The 25,221-nt window shown below is 42.0% G+C and overlaps 1 protein-coding gene across 1 annotated transcript; it reads left to right on the top strand.

The window, feature by feature from the left end:
* Positions 1 to 12,508: 12,508 nt before the first annotated feature.
* Positions 12,509 to 24,659, top strand: LOC123771867 (uncharacterized). Its single transcript, XM_069337797.1, has 7 exons — positions 12,509 to 13,668; positions 14,462 to 15,610; positions 15,826 to 16,022; positions 16,536 to 16,688; positions 17,902 to 18,045; positions 20,317 to 20,390; positions 22,404 to 24,659. The coding sequence occupies exons 1-7, from the start codon at positions 12,753 to 12,755 to the stop codon at positions 22,612 to 22,614; spliced, it is 2,844 nt and encodes a 947-aa protein (XP_069193898.1). The 5' UTR covers positions 12,509 to 12,752; the 3' UTR covers positions 22,615 to 24,659.
* Positions 24,660 to 25,221: the final 562 nt, after the last annotated feature.

Genomic DNA, 25,221 nt, shown 5'->3' with positions numbered 1-25,221 from the left:
TGGTGCATTTCTCAGCATATTTATATTATTAAAAATGACTTTTAACACTAGCAGTTAAAATTTATGCTTAAAACTTGAATTCTTCTGTTCAAAACTTTCTCCAAATAATAAACAATTTAATAAAGAATTTTGTTATAACCATATTTTGTATGTTCTGCTCTTGCTTAATTGTTCTCATTTAATTATGATTACAGGGATTGAACTTTAATTATTTGGTCCCGCCTCATAACTTTCAATCAACTGGTGACCAGGAGATTCCAGACCTTATCATATCTACACTTGAAAATGTGGATAAAGTCTTCTAAATCTTCACTCGTCAGTGCATTCCACATGTTCAATATTATAACCTTAAAAAACACTTCATTGCTTGGTGCACTTTTTTGAATCATTTAAATACATATAAAGTATTCACCTAGTTTTATTCACTTAGTTGTTCTTGCGGGGGTGTAGCCTCTCAACTGTCAATCACCTGTAATTAACTACTATTTTTTACACACACACACATACACATCCAGGAAGCAGCTCCGTAACAGCTGTCTAACTCCCAGGTACCTATTTACTACTAGGTAACAGGGGGCATCAGGGTGACAGAAACTTTGCCCATTTGTTTCTGTATGGTCCGGGAATCGAACCCGGACCAGGTCTTGTACAGCTGGCTTCGTTCTTGTCTCACAATCTAGGATCACAGGTATGATTCCTGGGTGAGGCATAAGTGGTTGGGCATGTTTTCTTTCACCTAATGTGTTTTTTCACCTAGCAGTTAATAGGTACATAGGAAGTTAGGCAACTGGTGTGGAGTTGCATCATGGGAAGGGGCATTAGTTCAACCTTGAAAGGATCTTGATACTAGCCAGCAACCAGGAGACCTGGTCGACGCAACCAGGAGGCCTGGTCGACGACCGGGCCGCGGGGATGCTAAGCCCCGGAAGCACCTCAATGTAACCTCACAGTAGCCTAAATATTACATATACTTAGGGTTTCTGCCTTCGACAAAATTATTTAAGACATGTAAAATTGAAGTAATAATTAGATGACTAATCATGATTCGTTGATGTTTCTGTAGTAATGCATATTACTGTACTTGCAGTTGAAGTCATCAAAATACCTCCAATTACTCGGTTTAAATCCTTGATGGATTACTACTTACTCTCTGTTGACATCACCTGTGGCCAACTTACTCTAATGAAATCACCAGTAGACTACTACTTATTTTTTATTGAAATCACCAGTGGATTACAACTTACTCTCCATTGAAGTCACCAGTGGACTAAAATTCATTGAAATCACCAATGGATTACTACATACTCTCAATTAAAATCACAAATGGATTACTATATACTTTCTATTAAAGTCACCTATGGATTCCTACTTACTCTCTATTAAAATCACCAGTGAACTAATACAAACTCCCGATTGAAATCACCAGTGGATTACTTTTTACTCTCCATTGAAATCACCAGTAGATTTCTTCTGTCTGTTGACATCACCATTGGATTTTGTTTCATTTTGAGCTGATTAGTGGAGTCTGACAAATATATCTAACCTGCCAGCGGACAGACAAACATACCTAACTTGATGTATTTATCTGACCAACCAGAGGGCATGGGAAATATTCCAAACCTTCCAGAGACCTGATATATATACCTGACCAGCCAGACGCTCTGAGTAATATACCTAACCTGCCAGAGACGCTTATTTATACACCTGGTCTATGAAAGGGGGCTCTGATTAATATGTGACCTATTAGAGGCTCTGAAGAATACTCCTAACCAGTCATATGCCTCGATGAATATACTTCACATGCCAAACGCCCTTGAAAATACAACTGGCCTGCCAAGGGGCCCTGATGAATAATATCTAACCTGCCAGAGGCCCTGAGGCATATATCTGGTTGGCAAGAGGCCCTTACGAGTACACCTTGTGTGCCAAGGGTCAGTGATGAATACACCTCAGCTACCAGAGGCCCTGATGAATATCCGTAACCTGGCTTGGGTTCTGGGAAATGAAACACATGGACGTAATGTTGACGCGTCCTGGAGAAAGTGTTGGCTAATGCCGGGGACCTAAACATCCCGTGTAAAAAGGCATGTGGCACCTCTCCTTGATACACAGAGACATTCCACCTAGATACTAACCTAACGGTGCGCGCATGTACATAGCTAGCCTCTTTTCTAGCACGCACTCTCTCTCTCTCTCTCTCTCTCTCTCTCTCTCTCTCTCTCTCTCTCTCTCTCTCTCTCTCTCTCTCTCTCTCTCTCTCTCTCTCTCTGTGTCTCTGTGTGTGTCTCTCTCTCTCTCTCTTACATGGGAGTGTCATAGACTAGTCAGGGTTGGCCCACAATGTAAGAACTATCGGCATCTTCTACCTGAGGTCCAGTAGCCTGCAGTAGCAGTAACAGGCAATGATAAACCTGAGTAATTTTTTCTCATCGATCCACCACTCATGAACAGAGTTATATCTTAGTACCGAGACTCTTTTAAGACGCGAGTGAATCGAGCCACTCCTTGTGACGGGAAATAGTGGTACTGAACCTCGTCCAGTATCTGAGAAAAGTAGTAATCTTCAGCTTCAAGACAATATTTATCCATATTATAGCAAACGCCAGCAAAGACTTTCCTTGTATAAGAAGGCGCACATATATTACCTAAATTAAACCAAACAATAATATCATTTAACAAGAGTTTAAGAAGCTTTTTAAGAAATTTACTTTTCCGTTCAGTGTTCAATGTCATTTTAGCCTGATTGGCTATTTCATATTAAATATCTCAATTTTTTTTTAAAGAGATTTTAATTTATGTAATGACAATTTTAAATTAATTACTAATTCTGAATTTGAGATCGAGAAATAGCTGAGCTGGGTGGAGAGGAGAAAGCTGCAGGGCTTACCAGAAGAACCAGCCAGTCAGCCAGCCCCACAGCCAGCCATCCAACCAGTCATCCACCCAGATAGCCAATCAGCTATCCAACCATCCAGCCAGCCAGCCAGCCTGACAGCCAGCCAGCCAGCCTGACAGCCAGCCAGCCAGCCTGACAGGAAGGCCAGCCAGCCAGCCAGCCAGCCAGCCAGCCAGCCAGCCAAACAGCCAGCCAGCCAGCCAGCCAGCCAGCCAGCCAGCCAGCCAGCCAGCCAAACAGCCAGCCAGCCAGCCAGCCAGTCAGCCAGCCAGCCAGCCAGTCAGCCAGCCAGCCAGCCAGCCAGCCAGCCAGCCAGCCAGCCAAACAGCCAGCCAGCCAGCCAGCCAGCCAGCCAGCCAGCAAGCCAGCAAGCAAGCCAACGCAGGGTCGATGACTGAGACCTAACTCGAGAAACAGAGTCCATCATTAACGGATTGCCTGTGGAAAACTACAAAGGGAAGATTGTACATTTCCTCTAATTTCCAATCTCTATGCCATTATCCACATGACAGTGTTAGAGTGCATAAGCATACATGACATCTACGCCATCCCACCAGACCCAGAGCCACACAAATTGTGAAGGAAGTGGAGTCATAAGCAGAAAATGGGATTATTTATATAAAGATATATGTGAGGGAGGGTTCGTGCCTAAATAGAAAAGTAGGACATATGTTACATATATATATATATATATATATATATATATATATATATATATATATATATATATATATATATATATATATATATATACATATATATATGTATATATATATATGTAGTGGAATCTTTGTCCAGGTGTTGCTGCAAGTCGAAATCCCATATGTGAGAATTTGGAGAAAGTGCAAACCTGTCTGCAATGATTTTTGTCTTTGCAACATCATAAAACTGTCAAGAGGTTGACTTAACCAATATTTACGTCGTGATTTCTAATCAGAGACGTGCTCCTCCACCAGGAGACGTCTGTGTTCCGGCACCATTAGTGATCGTTTTAGAGTCATAGAAGAGCCACTCTATGGAAGAAGAGCCACTCTATGGAAGAAGAGCCACTCTATGAAAGAAGAGCCACTCTATGGAAGAAAAACCACTTTTAAATAAAACAAAATAATTATTTTTAACTCTACAAATAATTTACAACTAAGTATAATTATTGTACATACTATACTAAAGCACAACCCTGTCCCATTACAAAATGCGACAGAGTTATAGACCACTTACACACAACCAGCTTATAACTCTTGCTACCCAATAAATAACAAATTTATAGTCTTCTTTAAGTTCCAATACTTCTACCCAATATTACTAAATAATAGCAAACTAATAATATTTTTTTTATCCTACGAGAACCAAATGAGACAAAATAATTGATAAGTTGAAGACAATGGAATACCTTAAGAAAACTGAAACACAGACAATATATTGACATGTTCTATCGTGTGACAAGAACACTATATTATATGCTTGAACTTTTGGCGTGTTCACGAGGGACTCTGAACAAAATAAATATATATATGTTTGTGTTTGTGTCTGATACAGTATAGTCAGCCCTCATGCCGCATACAGTATAGTCAGTCCTCATGCCGCATACAGTATAGTCAGCCCTCATGCCGCATACAGCACAGTCAGTCCTCTTGTCGGACATAGAATAGTCGTTCCTCTTGCTAGACACAGTACCGGATACAGTATAGTCAGCCCTCATGACGCATACAGCACAGTCAGTCCTCTTGTCGGACATAGAATAGTCGTTCCTCTTGCTAGACACAGTACCGGATACAGTATAGTTAACTCTTTAATCGGATGAAAAATAACCGGCCCTCCTGCCGAATTTAATGTAATCAGCACTTCAGCTGGATAAAATATAATCAGCACTCCAGCCGGATTAAAAGTAATCAGCACTCCAGCCGGATACAGTATAATCAACACTCCAGCCGGATACAATATTGATAAACCCTTCAGCCGGATAGAGAATAGTTGACACCCAGTTGGATACAGTATAGTTAATCTTCCAGTCGAATGCAGCTCAGTCTGGCCACCAGCCGAATCCAGTTAAATCAGCCAACCATCCGGATCCAGTAAATCCCTCAGTGTATCGTCAACAAGTAAGCCTGAAGTACCCAAGACGGAATAGACGTACCCAAGTACCCAACCCAATAGTACCCAAGACGATGCTTGGAGTAGCATCACTCCAAGTGATGTTGATCTGTTATTGAACACACTGGAATTTTTAAGCAACTGCCCATGTCGTAAAAATTGCTGTGGTTTAGGGAAAATAAAAAAGATATTGCAATATTGACGTTTGAGGGTCCTAATGATTATTGACTTCTCTAGGTTAGGTTCTGATGCTTTTGGTTAGGAGGGTAAACCACGAATATTTTTGACTGATGGGAAATCGAGAAACTTGGAGTCAAATTCACGAAGCAGTTACGCAAGCACTTACGAACCTGGGGCCAGATTCACGAAGCAGTTCCGCAAGCACTTATGAGCCTGGGGCCAGATTCACGAAGCAGTTACGCAAGTACCTACGAACCTGGGGCCAGATTCACGAAGCAGTTACGCAAGCACTTACGAACCTGGGGCCAGATTCACGAAGCAGTTACGCAAATTCTTACGAACCTGGGGTCAGATTCACGAAGCAGTTACGCAAGTACTTACGAACCTGGGGCCAGATTCACGAAGCAGTTACGCAGGCACTTACGAACCTGGGGACAGATTCACGAAGCAGTTACGCAAATACTTACGAACGTGTACATCTTTCCTCAATCTTTGACGGCTTTGGTTACATTTATTAAACAGTTCACAAGCATGAAAACGTCCCAATCAACTGTTGTTATTGTTATAAACAGCCTCCTGGTGCTTCGGAGCTCATTAACTGTTTAATAATTGTAAACAAAGCCGCCAAAGATTGAGAAAAGATGTACAGGTTCGTAAGTGCTTGCGTTACTGATTCGTGAATCTGGCCCCAGGTTCGTAAGTACTTGCGTAACTGCTTCGTGAATCTGACCCCAGGTTCGTAAGTGCTTGCGTAACTGCTTCGTGAATCTGGCCCCAGGCTCTTCATCATGCAGAGCAAAACAAGGACAATGATGATTGTGATCATCATGATACTCAATGAGGTGATTAAACCGCTCGTAAATGTGATGCAACATTGCAATCCGTCTAAATTACAGTCGCCATATTTTAGGAAATTGATCAATCCGTAAGGAATGCGATGTATTAGCACAAATTAACGCACCGTTATATGGACGTTTTCTATGTCTTAGCCTCGATAGATTAGGTAGGTTGTATGGGTTTGTACGTTTCTGGTTACGGAAAATGGTTGCATTTTTGTACGTTTTTGGAGTAGAGGAACCCATTGAAGAAGAGGAACTCACCCGAGTAGAAGAACTCACCCCAAGTAGAGGAACTCACCCCAAGTAGACGAACTCACCTAAATAAAGGAAATCACCCCAAATAAAGGAACTCACCCTCGTAGAGGAACTCACCCCACGTAGAGGAACTCACCCAACTATATAACCATTCAAGTCACGCACGTTCTAACACGAGAGGTGGAGGCCTCTCTCCCTCCCCCACCGCCTGGCCTAGTTCCTTCCATCCATGTCAGCTCTGTAGCTTGTTCAGCTGATCTGCAGAAGCAGTTATTAATAACTCGCTCTAACGAGGCTGTTCGCTGGCCATGACCTAACGGCCGTGTTTGCACTTCACGAACGCATAAAGACCTATTGCTTTTCATTAGCATTTTCGTCTCAAAATATTAAAAATTGAACAATTGAACGACTTTTTCATCTCTAAATATTAAAAATTGAACGGCTTTTTTATCTCTAAATATTAAAAATTGAACAATTGAACGACTTTTTCATCTCTAAATATTAAAAACTGAACAATTGAACGGCTTCATTAGCTTGATTATACTCAAGTCTCTTCTTGCAAGTCGGCGTTCAATCCCCGATCGTCCAAGTGGTTGAGCACAATTCCTTACCTTCGTCCTCTCGTAAATCCTTATCCTCATATTCCTTCCAAGTGCTGTATGGTCGTAATGGCTTAGTGTTTTCTCGTGATAATGACCTCTAGTCGCTATGCAATTGTTGATGTGTTCTCTCTTATTTATATAAAATCTTTCATCATTTTTCTGAGGTGCATTTGTGCAAAAACTACAGCAGCCCGTTAGAATACGACGGTTATATTTTCAAGAAATTTCTTGAATCCTTTCATGTTAATCATAAAAAAAACAAGATCATACACATTTATTGATGAAGATTAAGCCACCTAAGAGGTGGCACGGGCATGAATAGCCCGTAAGACCAATACAACACAATAATTTAATATATATCCGAGGGAAAATGCAGGTGACATGTGAGATGAAAGACAATGTTTTTGTAATTTAGTAACATTGGTTCATGAACATGAGCATAAGAAGAAAGTGCAGACGGCCTAATGCCAACGCGTGAGAGTTCCTGGAAGAAATGTCCCTATGGAGAATGTTGTCTATTAATTTGGCTATAATAAATTTATATTTGATAAATTTAAAATGGATGCAAAGTGCACAAACCCTTTTTAATATTCACATGGTATGACTTTGTAATTTGCATTAAATCAGAGTTAATAATGTTTCTATTAAAAATGGTACTATTTGTAATTGAAGAAAAACTTTCCCAATAAATATGGCGAGAATTGACTGATAAATGATAAAACAGAGTGCTTGCTATTTGACTCCTTCTTACAGAATATTTATGCTGCATGATTCGAAATTTCCAAACTTTTAATGTTTGAGCTATATAAAATGTATTATAATCTTAACAGGGGAACTTTGTAAAAGACATTTATCACTACTAGGGTTCTCTCTAACTAATAATTTCCTAATTGTACTTTCACAAGTTAAATCATATGTAAATAAACCATATGCAAATCATATGTTAAACCATATGTAAATCAAATATTTTCAAGGTCTTGAATATTCGTTCAAATCCAGAAAAATAGAGCCTTGATTTCAGCAGAACTAGTTTGAAGGCTCGAATGTTACAGAAGATAAATGAAATCGTTAATTATTTGTCTGATTAAATTTGGACAGATAAGGATATTATGTCTAGAAGTCGACAGGGAATTAACTCCAGCACTGCGGGAATTATCAAGTAACCAAGATGCAGGCGATGAGTCACAATAACGTGGCTAAAGTATGTTAACCAAACCACCCACTAGAAGGTGAAGGGACGACGACGACGTTTCGGTCCGCCCTGGACCATTCCCAAGTCGATTGTCTTAACTAAGACAATAGGCATAACTAAGATGCAAACGAACACTCAAGAAGAAGAAGAAGAAGAAGGAGAAAAAACTGGTCTGCAAGGTTAAAAAAGACTCCGTTCCATGTCTGGCGCGTAACGGTATCCGACACAAAATATACCGGATCTGGTTTAATGTTGGGGAGGAGGAGGTGGGAGGGGGGGAAGTGGGGAGTAAGGAGATAGACGAGGGAGGGGGGGAAGGTTGGGGACCGGAGGAAGATTGGTGGTAGGATGGAGTGGGGGGGTGGGGGATTGAAAGTGTTTCCAATGGTCTGATTCCTGTGGTAACAGCGTCTGCGTGTCTGATGGGTGACCCTCTTGATGCTACAAGAATTATTCGTTGTTTAAGAATATAATTATTTACCTCTATATATATACTTACAACACTATATAGTAAATCGATGTCTGAGTACCACAGGGACGCGCTCATACATATACGAATACCTAATATGTGAGACCAATACTGGAATATGTATCTCCAGTCTGGCGTCCACATCTAGTCAAACACAAAACAAAGTTAGAAAAGGTTCAGAGGTATGCCACCAGAGGTATGCCACTCCATACACAGTTTCAAATGTAGATATGATTTAGCCAGGTAGGCTCAGGAATCTGTACACCAGTTGATTGGCAATGGAGAGGCGGGACCAAAGAGCCAAAGCTCAACTCCCCCAAGCACAACTAGGTGAGTACAACTTAGGTGAGTATACAGACACCTCGCCTCCCCACACACATATACACCCCGTCACACACACATATACACCCCGTCACACACACACATATACACCCCGTCACACACACATATACACCCCGTCCCACACACAGCATACACCCCGTCACACACACACATATACACCCCGTCACACACACACATATACACCCCGTCACACACACATATACACCCCGTCCCACACACAACATACACCCCCGTCACACACACATATACACCCCGTCACACACATATACACCCCGTCCCACACACATATACACCCCATCACACACACATATACACCCCGTCACACACACATATACACCCCGTCCCACACACATATACACCCCGTCACACATATATATACACCCCATCACACACACACATATATACACCCCGTCCCACATACAACATACACCTCGTTATGAATGAAATGTTATTTAAGTAACTAGAATCACCGTGAATTTTACGTTTACTGAAATCAGCAATGAACTACTTTCTCTCTATTGAAATCTCTATCTCTCCATTACCTGCGGACTACTACTTGCTCACTATTGAAATCACCAGTGGATTAATACTTACTTTCTATTGAAATCACCAATGGATTACTACTTACTTTTTATTGAAAACACCAATGGATTACTACTTACTTTCTATTGAAATCACCAATGGATTACTACTTACTTTCTATTGAAATCACCAGTGGATTACTACTTACTTTCTATTGAAATCACCAGTGGATTACTACTTACTTGCTATTGAAGTCACCAATGGATTACTACTTACTTTCTATTGAAATCATCAGTGGATTACTACTTACTTTCTATTGAAATCATCAGAAGATTTCTATTATCTGTTGAAATCCCTTGTTGATTGCTGCTTGTTTCATGTTGAGTTCATTGGTGGAGTATTATCTATGCCTTTTTCTAACTTATCATTCATATAATTATATAAAAATAATATAGGGTATTGATATAGGGTATAGATACAGCTGGTGACCAAAAGTAAAGTAATTCTTCTATGCCAGAACATGTGCAAGTCACATACCAAAGTCACATATATATGGAATTGTCTCTCTCACTCTTTACATTAATAGCAATGTTGACGAGACCACACACTAGACGGTGAAGGGACGACGACGTTTCAGTCCGTCCTGGACCATTCTCAAGTCGATTGTGAGAATGGTCCAGGACGGACCGAAACGTCGTCGTCCCTTCACCTTCTAAGTGTGTGGTCTGGTCAACATACTTCAGCCACGTTATTGTGACTCATCGCCTGCAATAATAGCAAATGTCAAAGTGTCAAATTATAATTTTAACGGTTCATTGTCTCCCGCAGGTAACGACGGGATACCGCACTAGGCCACCGCCACCCTACCTGCCGCAGGCAACGATGGTATGCCGCACTACCCAATCCTCCCTTCCTGCTCGCAGTCAGCACCTACCAACCCTTACCTTATCTGCAGTTCTCATTATTACTACTATCCCCTACACCTTACTTTCCTCCTCAGCTCTCTCTTGCCTATTTATTGCCTGTCCCTACCTCCTCATCACAATCGACTTGAGAATGGTCCAGGACGGACCGAAACGTCGTCGTCCCTTCAACTTCTAGTGTGTGGTCTGGTCAACTTACCTTATCTGTACAAGGAACGCCGATATGCCGCATCTCTCAGCCCCGACCTTCCGTCCCGCTGGCGCCGATCATGAACCGGAAAAGCCAGACGCTCGTCACTCTACACCTGCTGGTACAATGAGGATAATGTTAGTAACCAGCTCGAATTCTTTCTTCTCACAACATTAACCTCTGCCCTTCCCCTCCACATCATCCCCGTGACGTCCAAGGGGGGCAGCCACCTCACGCGTGACATTAACACGGTCGTTCAGGCAAGATCACATTCTTGCTATTTTTTGTTCTTGAGATGTTGAGAGAGAGAAGCTTTCTCCTGGCTAGATGTGATGAAATGCCGGGTGTTAGGGTGAGAGTGGGCAGCCGGGCGGCGAAGCCCAGGAGAAAGTCGTGTCGCCCTTCCTTAGGTTTCCTTTCCGTGTCCTCCAAAGAGGGGAAACAATTCCCCCCCTATTTCGCCTCTCGGTACCTTGCAGACTCACCTCAAGATAAATGGAAGGAAATTTGATTTTCATTTATTTTTGTAGTCATATTTCATTAAAATGATGTTAGTACTCGTATCCTTAATATTTTTTCATTGTCTTTTCGCTTCCAGCTTGAAACGGTACTGGCTAGTCCTAGTACAACATTCTCGCAACACAACAGGTACACAGGCGTTATCTTGAGGTTATCTTGAGATGATTTCGGGGCTTTAGTGTCCCCGCGGTCCGGTCCTCGACCAGGCCTCCACCCCCAGGAAGCAGCCCGTGACAGCTGACTAACACCCAGGTACCTATTTTACTGCTAGGTAACAGGGGCATAGGGGGTGAAAGAAACTCTGCCCATTGTTTCTCGCCGGTGCCTGGGATCGAACCCAGGACCACAGGACCCGACCGGCGTGGGGGAACGCATGGAATATTTTCCTGACACGAAACGTTTTTATCACAAGTTGCAAGTGAAATTCTGGCGAAGGATCATAATTTGCCGTTAGATGTTGAACTGTTGTTCCAATCTTTCTGGCCTTCATGTTTAATTAGCTGGCGTGGGATTTATTCAACAAACCTGGGTGCATCGTTGTAATTGTTCCATGCTGCAACATAAGTCATATATGTAGGTTGCAACATAGTCATGCTTTCTGGTTGCAATGTAGCTATGACGAAGTTGTAGCAGGGAAGCATGCTTCCATACTACAACCTAGTCATGCTTCTCGCCTGCAACCTAGTCATGTTTCTCAGCTTAAACATAGTCATGCATTCATGTTGCGACATAGTCATGCTTCCCTGTGGCAACCTAGTCATGCCTCCCTTCTGTCATATATACATTCCTTCATGCTGCACCTTAGAAATACCGCACCAATACAACTATGACCTGTCAGGCTCCTCCAACACAAGTGTACTTCCAGCAAATTAAACTTTCCGGGAAGATAAGTCACTGAAGGGAACTATCAGGGGGCGAAAGCGCCAATCCATTACGACTATATAGCACTGGGAAGGGGGTCAGGATAAGGATTTGGGGATAAGCCACTGAGTGTCAATGACATTTTCTGATGTACATTCAAAACAGCAAAGTGATGATCAGAATGTGTGTATTTGATTAGTGATTCACCTCAGTAAAGGGTGACGGTAAAACTCGAGTGAAAGCAGGAGCTGCTATGAGGGCAGAGAGGTGCGTAGGACATGTGGAGGTGGGCCGGGTTGCTCCGCCCGGAAGAGAAAGCGGCCAGGCAAGATGAGCAAGAAATGCAAACAGAGAGAATTCTTCTTTGATATATTTCGCCTTTTGTTCACAGAACAGATACAGATGCTCTCGAACAAACTCTTGTTCCTACGAGGGGGGTTGAAATGCTTGCAAGCAATCAGGAAACTGTATAGTTATAAGCGTGTTTGGTTCAAAAGTGTACAGTGTCGTTTGCAGCACTGGAGGTGATGCGCTGGGATTGGTCGGCCCCGAGCTGTTGCTGGAAGTTTGCCATGTGAGACGAAGCCGTGGAGTTGCTCCTCACTGGGTCAGACCCGCCGCAGCCACTGCCAAGGCCGCACGCGTCCACAGGCGCTCTGGGAACACTCAAGGACACGGAGGTTCAGTCGCCGAAACTGTTATACAGAGTTGTGCGAGAGTATATTGAGCTGACGGAGCTGTGCGAGGATATATCTTACGATATATTGAGCTGATATCAAAGTTAAGAAGTGAGCACTTTGTCTCATTGTCATTTAATATGTAATGCAACTTTATAGTGACTGACACAACGTACTGTAACTAAACATTTGAAATGTTGCTCTTAAGGCAGTTAGTGACTCTCGTGGTGGTGATTGGTGTCGCATCGTCATCCATTAAATCTACGACTACATCCTCTGCGACCGTACCCTCATCTACGACCGAGGTGCCCGCTACTACTACTAGCGATGCGCTTACTACCAACTATTCGGTCGGAAATATCACCGAATTCCCGACCACCTCATCGCCAGCCTCTCTCTCCGAGGAGACAACGGTAGTGCAGGAGCCTGAGGCTACCCACGTGTTAACCAGCTCTTCTGTAGGAGAAGTGGAGACTCCTGCCGTTGTACAGGAGGTCGGCGACGACTGGTCTTATGATGAAGAACATGTAGAGACAACGACTGAATTCGACTACGAACTGCACTCCCTAGACGACGATGACTATGCATTGTACTCACTGAATGACACGGAACCTCCCACGCTGGCCGAGTTCCGAGCCAACGTTCCGGAACCGATTCATTCTCAGAAGGACGTTATTGTCAATAAAGATAATTTATTGCCCATTCTGATGACTGTAGTACAGGCTTATACCCACAAAGAGAACCCGACCTACTCAGACCTCCTGAAGGCCGGTGGAATCAGTGCCTTTAAGACCAGCCTCAAGTACCTAGGAGACGAAAAGCTGGCCAAAGGCCTTCTCACTCTCACGAAGAAGTTGACAGACGTCTTCAACGACGAGGATCTTAGCAGCGACGATTCCTCCAAGATTCTCAGTGAACTGGCCGAGGACTACCTCTCAAATCACCGCTTCAAGTTAGTGCTTCCAGAGAGCGTGTTGCTGCACGAGGAGGAGATGGAGGAGTTCATGACGCAGAAGGCCCTGTCGGAGCTGCAAGGGAGGTCGGCCACCTCCGAGACCGAGCTGAGTGTGGCCATGCCCCGCCAAGACCCCGCCATCACCTCCGTCATATGTGAGTGTCCCCTTAAAAATTGTCTGTTTTCTGTATGTTCCGCTTCACAGAATTATTGTTTTTGCGTTAATAGCGACATTATCGACGTTAATGTTCATTATGTTATATATTAATTACCATTTTTTTTATTACTTTATCACTATTTTTTTTATTAATGTAATAGTTATTTCCTGATTAATGTTAGCTATTGTTATTGTAATTAGTAGTATTATCGTATTTATTTTTAATTTTTAATATTATAACTATCATTATTATTATTATTATTAGTTAGACAAATTTTGTATAGTGAATTTGAATATTTTTAAAGTATTTAAACTCCCGGATGTGTATTAACACAACAAATAACTGATAATGCAGACTTAACAATGGCTAACCTCATAGACAATATTATCTGGAGATTGCTTGGGAGATTCAAATATATTGACCGTCTTGCAGACCACTCAAGTATCATTCATCTTCTTCCTTTGTGACCCAAACACTTGGGTTGAACGGTAGAGCGACGGTCTCGCTTCATGCAGGTCGGCGTTCAATCCCCGACTGTCGAAGAGGTTGGGCACTATTCCTTCCCCCCCCCCACGTCCCATCCTAAATCCTGACCTCCTTCCAAGTGCTATATAGTCGTAATGGCTTGGCGCTTTCCCCATGATAATTCCCATTTTCTCCTTTCTTTCTAGCTTTCTTTTACCACACTTTTCCTCACCAGCTCCACTTCATACAATAATATGCACCTCCAGATACAGTTGTAAACATTGTGTAGTTTCAAATGTAATGTTTCCATAATGTTTCTTTCCAGCATTTGGTCCTATGTCATGGCTGGCTGTCCTCGGAGGGCTTATTTCCATCCCATACTTTTGGTCGGGTTCGTCGACCGTAGCGAGAGCGGACAACCCAACAGTTCGACCCCAGCCTAATTTCCGGCCCCCTGGTCTGCCTCACTTCCGCCCTCAGCATCTGAGGAGAGACGAGAATGAGAAGCCCCCTCAGCACCAGCAGCTTGACCACCAGGACGTCGAGTACCAGAAGAACTACGCCCAGTGGTACCACCAATGGTACCTTCGATACAAGGATTATTACGACAAACATTACCCTTATCAATCCCAGTCTCGAAACAAAGGTGTTTCCCAACAAAGGAATCCTGCAGGTAATTTCCTGCAGCCGCCTCCCGCAGGGGGACCACAGGGGGCTCCTCCTGCCGGTGGGCCTAAGCTAGTTGAAGGCAATGGGCCGCCCTTGAACCCTCAACCACCGCAGCAGAAGCGTCCCTTGCAAGACTCCCAGAAGCCTCGACAGCAACAGAAGCCCCGACAACAACTTCGGAAACCTCAGGGTCAGAAGCAACCTCTAAAACGCCCCAGGATTCAGTCGCAGCCTCCCCCGCGTCAACAACGTCTCCCTGTAGGACCGGTTGATATTCAGGCCCAGGAGTCTAGTCTTTCAGAAACCATTGCTCTTGGCGCATCAGGTGACAAGTCCAACACATTTGGGACCTTCCAGAATGAAGGCAATAGAGGAGGAACCCACTTCAAGGTCTTCAATGGACCGCAAGGTGTGGCCACTGCTACTGTAAATCCAATCTTCAAAGTACCAAGTCCCCAGCCTGTGTATGTTCATACCACACAGAGTACACTTATCAACACAGAGAGAGGTTTCAAGCCCATCATCAAACAGGATTCTCCTGTCGATGATGCTACTGTAAAGAGACCGGCGGCGGGCGACTCTGCACCAGTACCAAAAGAAACCAAGCTAGGATTTAGACCTGCTAAGCACGAGACCGTATTACCGAAAAACAAGCCAACCCCGACCCCTAAGTCTAAGCCAGCAGTTGGGTTGGCACATCAGACAAACTCAGGAGGATTTAAACCTATTAACGTTCCCGGTGAGGCCTCCATAATCAAGTTAGAACCTGAGACGTCCACGCGCCAGATATCTTTAGTCACATCTGGTAAGTAATTTTGAGGATCAAAGACATTATAATGAAAATATCTCATTTTCTAAGTACCATAATTTTGATTACATATATGATCCCTGAGATAGAGTTCGAGCCATTACAGAGCCACAATAGTTTCTCGTGGCTACATCAAGTGTTCGTGGTCCCTATTGTGCTAGTCTTAGTTATTATATATATATATCATAATGTAATTACATTTGCATGACCAGGAGTGTTCAACACGAGTCCGTCACCGAACCCCACCACCACCCCGCAGCCAGCCGTGTTCTTCAGGACGGCCACAGCCAAGTCCGTGCGGGTGGTGACCTCCACGTCCATCGGTCACGGCCGACCGGAACCCCTTCCGGAGCTGAACCGCCCTCAGCGTCACCAGAACTCACAATCACCTACACAGGAACTTAATCATGTGAGTAGCATCATCTTCAGTGTGTAAGATCGTCATCTGAGATGTAAACAAACGAGTTCCTTACCTACAACACTGTAATTTGTTTCAGTTAAATGCAAAATAGTTGAAAGTAAAATGAGTCGTGAATTGTTTAAATAAACGACATAATATCATTTACACGGGTAATGGCACACATTAACCTTCAGTATACATATTTCCCGTCTGTTTATATATATTTCCCGTCTGTTTATATATATTTCCCGTCAGTTTATATATATTTCCCGTCAGTTTATATATATTTCCCGTCTGTTTATATATATTTCCCGTCTGTTTATATATATTTCCCGTCTGTTTATATATATTTCCCGTCTGTTTATATATATTTCCCGTCTGTTTATATATATTTCCCGTCTGTTTATATATATTTCCCGTCAGTTTATATATATTACCCTTGAGAATATACATTACCCTTGAGAATATACATTACCCTTGAGTACGTATATTATTCTATACATATTTGCTTTACCTCTGTAGCCGGAGAAGGCCGAGGCTCTGGTAGCCGCAGCTCCTCAAGCTCCTGGGCCCCAGATCATCAAGGCAGAGCCAGAATACACCTCTCACAACGTTGGATTCGTTCGCACCAACATCCCTACACACATCAAGGTCGTCGAACACCGCCCGGCCCAGGTACAACTTGTTCTCTCTTGTTCTATCTGGTTATTCACCTTGTTCTCTCTTGTTCTATTATATCTGGTTTTTCACCTGTTCTTGTTCTATTATATCTGGTTATTCACTTTGTTCTCTCTTGTTCTATTATATCTGGTTATTCACCTTGTTCTCTCTTGTTCTATTATATCTGGTTATTCACCTGTTCTTGTTCTATTATATCTGGTTATTCACTTTGTTCTCTCTTGTTCTATTATATCTGGTTATTCACCTTGTTCTCTCTTGTTCACCTTGTTCTCTCTTGTTCTGTTACAATTGCTTATTCATCGTGTTTTCTCGCTTCTTGTTCCACACTTGTTCATTTACTATTGTTTGGTTTAAATTGTTCTCTCATATGATGATCAGACCACACATTAGAAAACGGAGACACGACGACATTTCGGTCCGTCGTGGACCATCATGAAGTCGTTGGATAGAAAGAGAGGAAAGGATAAACAAATAAGGTATGAGAGTGACATGAAAGGTGAGGAGCAAGACAGAGGAAGAAGGAGAAGTTATGAATAAGATGAAAGGTAGGAAAAGGATGAAAGATAAGATGAATGGTAAGATTAAGAATAAGAAAAAGAGAATAGAAATGTTGTCGTTTTCTCCGTTTTCTAATGAGTGGTTTGGTCATCATATGTTCAGTCATGTTATTGTGATTCATTGTCTGCATATGTTCTTACCCTTGTTCTCTCGTCTCGTTCTATCTCTCTTGTTCTCTCATTATGTTCTCTCGTCTTGCTCTATTACCCTTCTTCTCTCATCTTATTCCCTCGCCCTTATTCTCTCATCTTTCTTCTCTGATGCTGTTCTTTAATCTTGTTCTCTCTCACTTGTTCTTTGCGTTTTGATATCTTGGTCTCGAACCTCGATATCAGTCGATATCAGACTTCTTCAATATATTATACACGCTTCTCAAACTAAGATTAAAATGCAAAACAAAATTGTTAAGAAAAATACAAATGTATCCTATAATTAAAACAGAAACTCCCCAGGCCATCTGTTGTAATATATACATAATCTTGTTATTCATTGTATAATATATGTATATCATACATATGAAATGCGTGGATTGGGTTATTTGTTTCAGCCACGTTATTGTGACTGTGTTAGTAACGAGAGCATGTGTGTGGGGGGGTACAGGATTTTTTTTTTATAATCGAGTTAACACGAAACGTTTTCTCTCCTGAAGGGATTTGGGTTGACAAGCAAGGCTTCGACACCTAGTTCGGACGTCCCCGTGTACGCGCTCGACCCCTTCTATGGCTCCAGGTTGTCACGGATCGACGTCATCTTCCACCAGTTGAAGCTGGAGGATGAAGGCTGCCGCGAACAGGTATGGATGACTTGTAGGATGGGTAAGACTTGTAGGATGGGTAAGACTTGTAGGATGAGTAAGACTTGTAGGATGGGTAAGACTTGTAGGATGAGTAAGACTTGTAGGATGAGTAAGACTTGTAGGATGGGTAAGACTTGTAGGATGAGTAAGACTTGTAGGATGAGTAAGACTTGTAGGATGGGTAAGACTTGTAGGATGGGTAAGACTTGTAGGATGGGTAAGACTTGTAGGATGAGTAATGATTTATTTTTATGACTGCTAACATACACATGCAAATATATATACACACACACACACACACACACACATATACCCACACGTGTATGTACGTGTGTGTGTATTCTCCTAGATGTACTCACCTACATGTGATTGAAGGATGGGTGATCCTTCCAAGTGTTATATAGTCGTATTGGTTTAGCGATTTCTCATCATCATTACCTCTATTATCTTCCCAGTTTACCTGCGTCTCAAAGCCTCCAACCCGTGGCCGCTAGTCCTACCGTTTCTAGATTAAAAAATGTCTCTTTTGCCACTTTGATAAAGCCCTCTCTCTCTCTCTCTGTCCTATGTTGTTATTACACATACTCTAGCTAGTTTGTCCTCTAACGTGATGAGGGCGAGTTCTCTCAGCTAGACATTAAAGTTGAGTTCTCTCAGCGCTGCCATGTGAAAGTTTACCATACCCTGAGCATTTTCTTTTGTAAGATTATGGATTTTTATATGTGGGAATTCGAAGCTGGAGCTGTATACTTGAGAGTCGGTCGTAAATAGGTTGCATACAGTGTTCTGAAGGCATCTATGTATTAACTTCTAAAGCCAATACAAAGAGGACCTTTCCAATCGTCATTACTTTGCAATTTTCAGGGTTAAAGTCTAGAAACCATCTTTCTAATTATCTCTAATGCTCATTGAAGTCCACCAGCAATCTTTTGCAATCCTTCTTATTATATTTGCGTCTTCCTCAAAGAGAGAAATGAATGATCTTATTTACTTTATTAGGCATTGATATATCAATGACATCTCACCATTCCAACCTCACCTGTCTGTTTCCTATGTATGAGGTAACTTTTCCAGTAACACTAGATTTGTTCTCAAGTTTGAATAGTAACAGTGCAATCAGGACGATGTCAAGGATTTTCTGGTTTCAAAGAAAACACAGCACACCCTTCTCTCTCTCTCTACTTTTATCATTGAAATTTTGTTTTAGAACAAGCATCACGAAATATAATTTAAGCAAGTATAATATAAATAACATTATCATATACCAGTTAATATAACATTATCATACATCAGTTAATATAACATTATCATACATCAGTTAATATAACATTATCATATACCAGTTAATATAACATTATCATATACCAGTTAATATAACATTATCATATACCAGTTAATATAACATTATCATACATCAGTTAATATAACATTATCATACATCAGTTAATATAACATTATCATATACCAGTTAATATAACATTATCATATACCAGTTAATATAACATTATCATATACCAGTTAATATAACATTATCATATACCAGTTAATATAACATTATCATACATCAGTTAATATAACATTATCATACATCAGTTAATATAACATTATCATATACCAGTTAATATAACATTATCATACATCAGTTAATATAACATTATCATACATCAGTTAATATAACATTATCATATACCAGTTAATATAACATTATCATACATCAGTTAATATAACATTATCATACATCAGTTAATATAACATTATCATATACCAGTTAATATAACATTATCATACATCAGTTAATATAACATTATCATACATCAGTTAATATAACATTATCATATACCAGTTAATATAACATTATCATATACCAGTTAATATAACATTATCATACATCAGTTAATATAACATTATCATACATCAGTTAATATAACATTATCATATACCAGTTAATATAAGATTACCATAAACTACTTATAATATTAGCATTCACAAGTTAATATACCATATGCATACACCATTTAATACCACCAATTACTACACCTATTACTACACCATTTAATTCACCATTTAATACTAAAGTTAATACACAAATGAATACACCATAGGCATACACCTATTAAAACACCATAGGCATACACCTGTTAATACACAATAGGCATACACCCGTTAATACACAATAGGCATACACCTGTTAATACACAATAGGCATACACCGGTTAATACACCATTTAATACACCAAACACCCATTAACATAATGTGTATTTGAACAGGTTGTCTGTAATATCTACAAGAACCCTGATGCCTACACCCCGTACAGTGACTTCCTCTCCAGACAACTGACAGTGTGAGTAGTGTTAGTGGGCACTAATGCCCTCTGATGCCCTTGGGTACTGCCCTCTGATGCCCTTGGGTACTGCCCTCTGATGCTCTTGGGTACTGCCCTCTGATGCCCTTGGGTACTACCCTCTGATGCCCTTGGGTACTGCCCTCTGATGCCCTTGGGTACTGCCCTCTGATGCCCTTGGGTACTGCCCTCTGATACCCCTCCCTTGGGTACTGCCCTCTGATGCCCCTCCCTTGGGTACTGCCCTCTGATACCCCTCCCTTGGGTACTGCCCTCTGATGCCCCTCCCTTGGGTACTGCCCTCTGATGCCCCTTCCTTGGGTACTGCCCTCTGATGCCCCTTCCTTGGGTACTGCCCTCTGATGCCCCTTCCTTGGGTACTGCCCTCTGATGCCCCTTCCTTGGGTACTGCCCTCTGATGCCCCTTCCTTGGATACTGCCCTCTGATGCCCCTTCCTTGGGTACTGCCCTCTGATGCCCCTCCCTTGGGTACTACCCTCTGATGCCCCTCCCTTGGGTACTGCCCTCTGATGCCTCTTCCTTGGGTACTACCCTGTGATATAATAGTATTCTACATGAAGAAAGTCTACATGACTTTCAAAATACTTGGGTAGTACCCAGGTACCCTTGGGTAGTACCCAGGTACCCTTGGGTACAACCCAGTGATCTCTCACCTCTGGACTACCCAGGAACACACACACACAACTGACTGAACGATGTTTGAAATACTTTGAAGTTCATCATGGTTCAGTCGGTTGTGCGTGTGCCTAAGAAGTCCAGGATTGGGAGTTCGATTTCATTATTTATGGCTTCAATATTTATAAAGTTTCTATTGTTTAGATTTCATAACTATTACTGACTTTTGATTAAATATAGTTTTGGACATTTACCAAACTTATTTAATTCGTTTATAATTAGATCATAACTTGATCATAATCTAATTATACCAGAACAATATGAACATTTGTCTTGTGTGAGGCAAAGTAGGTTCTAAATGACTTTCAGAATACTCGACTAAGATCCTTGCTAGAACTCTTTAACTCTCTTGGTGTCTAACTTGCCAGCATACAGGTAAACAGAGCAGTCGTACGCACCTGTTTGGTTCAATAATTAAATTAACTTTATTTCAACATGGTTCACATACGTCCAGCAAGTGTTGCCACCACGACATTCAACTCCGGACGGTCGAATCCCTTCAGTTAGCAAGCTCAAATATACCGATACCAAAATTCTAGTTCACATATTTATCTCATTGATACGTGGGTCAAGTTCAGTTCTTAGGAACCAAATTCCAGCGTCAGAGCCCACAGTCACATCCGGGGCCAATATGCCGTTCATACGGGAGGGAATTCATGTCATATGGACCAAGATCTATTTTTCTAGTTTTACCTCTGGAGAGAGGAATGTTAACCGGTGTTACTTTCCCAGCCTGAGGCTGGGTTTGCACGTGTAGGTCACCTGGTGCAGGTGTGTGAATCTGAGGTCAGTGTCGTTGATATGGTGCTATAGAGATTCCCTATTTGGACTGGTCGGTAGAGCAATGGCCTCGTTTTATTCAGGTCGACGTTCGATCTCCGATGATTCAAGTAGTTGGGCACCTTTCCTCCCCTCAGTCCTATCCCAGATGCCCGTCCCTTTATCCCTTCCATGTACTATATGTTCGCTGTTTATAGGCCTAGTGCTTTGTCCTAATAATCACCTTTACCTGGCTTACCTTCCAATAGTGATAGAATATGACCGAGCAATACTGTACAGGTCTGCAGACGAGGAGTGAAACATGGCTGAAATATGTTGACCAAACCACACACTAGAAGGTGAAGGGACGACGACGTTTCGGTTCGTCCTGGACCATTCTCAAGTCGATTGTGAATGACTGTGAGGGATTCACAATCGATCTGAAATTGGTCCAGGATGGACCGAAACGTCGTCGTCCCTTCACTTTCTAGTGTGTGGTTTGGTCAACTATATAAGTCTCTTAAGCTTCATATTATATACATATTTCTTGTCTTACAGGACGCTGGAGCAACTGCAAAGACCGAAGGTGTCGGATGAGAGGATCCTGAGGTTCTTCCGATACCTCAAGTCTGCGCGGGAGGGCCAAGACGGGTCGGACTGTGGGGTCAAGTACCCCGAGTGCCACATTGACACACTCTCTCTCTCTCTCAAACCTATAGTCAACGCCTTCCAAAAGGTCTCGCTGCTCATGGATGCTGCATCTAGTTAAAACTCTTCCTCCTTACATCAGTTTTGCTCTCTGGTATTCAGTTCATGTCGCCAGATCGCGATCGCTCGCGATCTGCGAGGCATATCGCAGCTCAAGGGACGGGGGATTGTAAAGTTACATTGAAATGGACTGTCGCACCATTACTAGGAGACTCACTTCCTTTGCTAGGTGTCTCACTGGGGCAAAATGGGAGAGTACCTTGTAGCACAAACTAAGACCGGGTATGTAGATTCTTAATTCCTTAAGTGTGTTTACTGCTAAAGCTCAGCCTCTAATTTTGCCAACAAAAAACTGATACGTTAAGGGACTATCAGCTCGTGAAATAAACCATACCCAAAACGAGGGTTTGGACTAAACTTGACCAAGAGGGCAATTAGAATGACAGCGTACATCAAAATTGAGGTTACATTTTTAGACAACTTTTTTTTTTTATTTGTTCTCTTCGCGTAAAAACCTGTTGTAGCTCCTCCCACATTGACCTGCGAATGAATGCCAGCCTTTCAGGAGTTGCCATTCTTCTTCTTTTCATTGCGACAAAATCACTTAGAGCAGCGATTGATAGGATCCAGACGGATAGGGAGACAACATAGCTAAAGCCACGTCCCATCCCTGTATCACCGGAAAGTCTCGCCGGAAGATCTCACCGGAAGATCTCACCCGAAAGATCTGGTCGGAAGGTCCCTACAGGAGGCACGTAAGAGAAATCCTGAAGTTCATTTGCCCTCTAGCGGAGAAAGTAGAGGCTCCTCCTCATACCCAGATCCACAAACCAGCTTTCATAACATTTCTAAATATAGCACAAATTGATATCGTTTTCAAATGCATGAGATATGAGAATGTAAAGACACGAAGCTCATATGTTCCCGCCACTAAAATAGTATCTCGTAGAAATTCTTGTATAAAACAGCAGGAGTTTTTTGTTTACAATGTGGTGGTCTGAGAGCCCGCTATGTCAGTGGTGTGTCTGGGAGCGTCGCTTGACCCACATCCGCCACCACTCACCAAACCTGTTTGGAACGACATTGTCTTCACTCGACTACGAGTTTTGTCCATATTTTGACTCGAACCATTTTTTTTTTTTGAGGAGTGGGTTAGAGGGGGGTATATTTACATGACTTTTGGTTTGTGCTACATGGTGCTCACGGGGGTATATTTTTTTGGAATTAAGGTCAAGAGCATTATATTAAACTCAGTAGTGAGTATATTCTTCATTCACATATTCTCCTCCTCGTTTTGTCATGTATGCCTCACAGTTTCACGGGTCGTAGTGCTGAATGAGAGTGGGGTTTTTTCATAAGTATTATTCCACTTAACGTGAGGATAAGAATAAGGTCATTCACAATTTAATGTTGCCCAGATCATTGATGGATGTGGGTTTAAGTGCTGCCACGGCACTTGGCCTCATATTATGTCACTTTACTCAGCCACTTACGCATGCAGCTTTGCGTAGCATTATTTATACGGCACAATGTGCAGCAACATACGTATTGCATTTTGCACATATGTAGGGAACTTTGTGCAACCACATACGAACAACACTTGGCAACATAAATCTGGCACTTCCCAAAGCCACATATGTTTACAACATACCCACAACCACATATGAATGACTTTGATCACTCAGGATTCATTATCTCTGTCTGTCTGTCTGGCTCTCTCTGTCTCTCTCTCTCTCTGTCTCTCTCTCTCTCTCTCTCTCTCTCTCTCTCTCTCTCTCTCTCTCTGTCTCTGTCTCTGTCTCTTTCTCTCTCTCTCTCTCTCTCTCTCTCTCTCTCTCTCTCTCTCTCTCTCTCTCTCTCTATGTCCTCGTGCAGATCCGCTTGCTGTGTATAGGTCGCTTTATTCACCAAGACTTAGACCGAGCAAAGCCTCTTTTTCAGTCACAATTCGCTCGGTCCGCGTCGACATCCACATTTTAATCATCGTCTTTGTCGTAATTTATTTGAATTATTTATTTGTGATATGTTGTGTGCTCCTGAACTTTTTATATAAAAAAGTAGATGTTTCATTAATGTTAATACTTGTTAGGGAGTTACTGTACAACATCCAATAAATTATTTATATTATGAAAGGGTTTTTATCCTCCTTTTTTATTTGCTTTTATTTAGTTGTTTATTAAAAAAAAAAAATAAGGCGATGTGAACTTGGCTTTTGCTCGCTTTTCAAGTGTTTATGTCAGAGAGTGTACATACCACGAACGGCTACACAACAAATGTATATATGAAAGCAATGTATATATATCACGTGTGTATGTATCAATGATGTATAAATCGCGAGTGTAGACATACACGCATGTATTGACAGGTACAGATGAACGTACTGGAGGGGTTTTGTACCAGTCTCTTCTGTAATCTGTCTCTCTCAGTGTCCTCCTTTCTCAGTATCTTCTTCTTTCTCACTGTCTCCCTCTCTCATTGTCTCTCTCCCTCATTGTCTCCCTCTCTCACTGTCTCTCTCCCTCACTGATTCCCACCATCCCTCTCCCTCTCTCTCTAACTTATCCACCGCCTTCTTCCCTCTTCTAAATCATTAAAGTTCCAATTTGGCATAATCTACAACTAGCCACCTCCTCCTCTTCCTCCTCCATCTCTGTCTTCTCCTCCTCTT

Source organism: Procambarus clarkii, chromosome 38, assembly GCF_040958095.1.
Source record: "Procambarus clarkii isolate CNS0578487 chromosome 38, FALCON_Pclarkii_2.0, whole genome shotgun sequence".
Classification (NCBI taxonomy): domain Eukaryota; kingdom Metazoa; phylum Arthropoda; class Malacostraca; order Decapoda; family Cambaridae; genus Procambarus; species Procambarus clarkii.
Note: the sequence above shows the minus strand (reverse complement) of the source record. Positions and strands in the feature narration are given on the sequence as shown.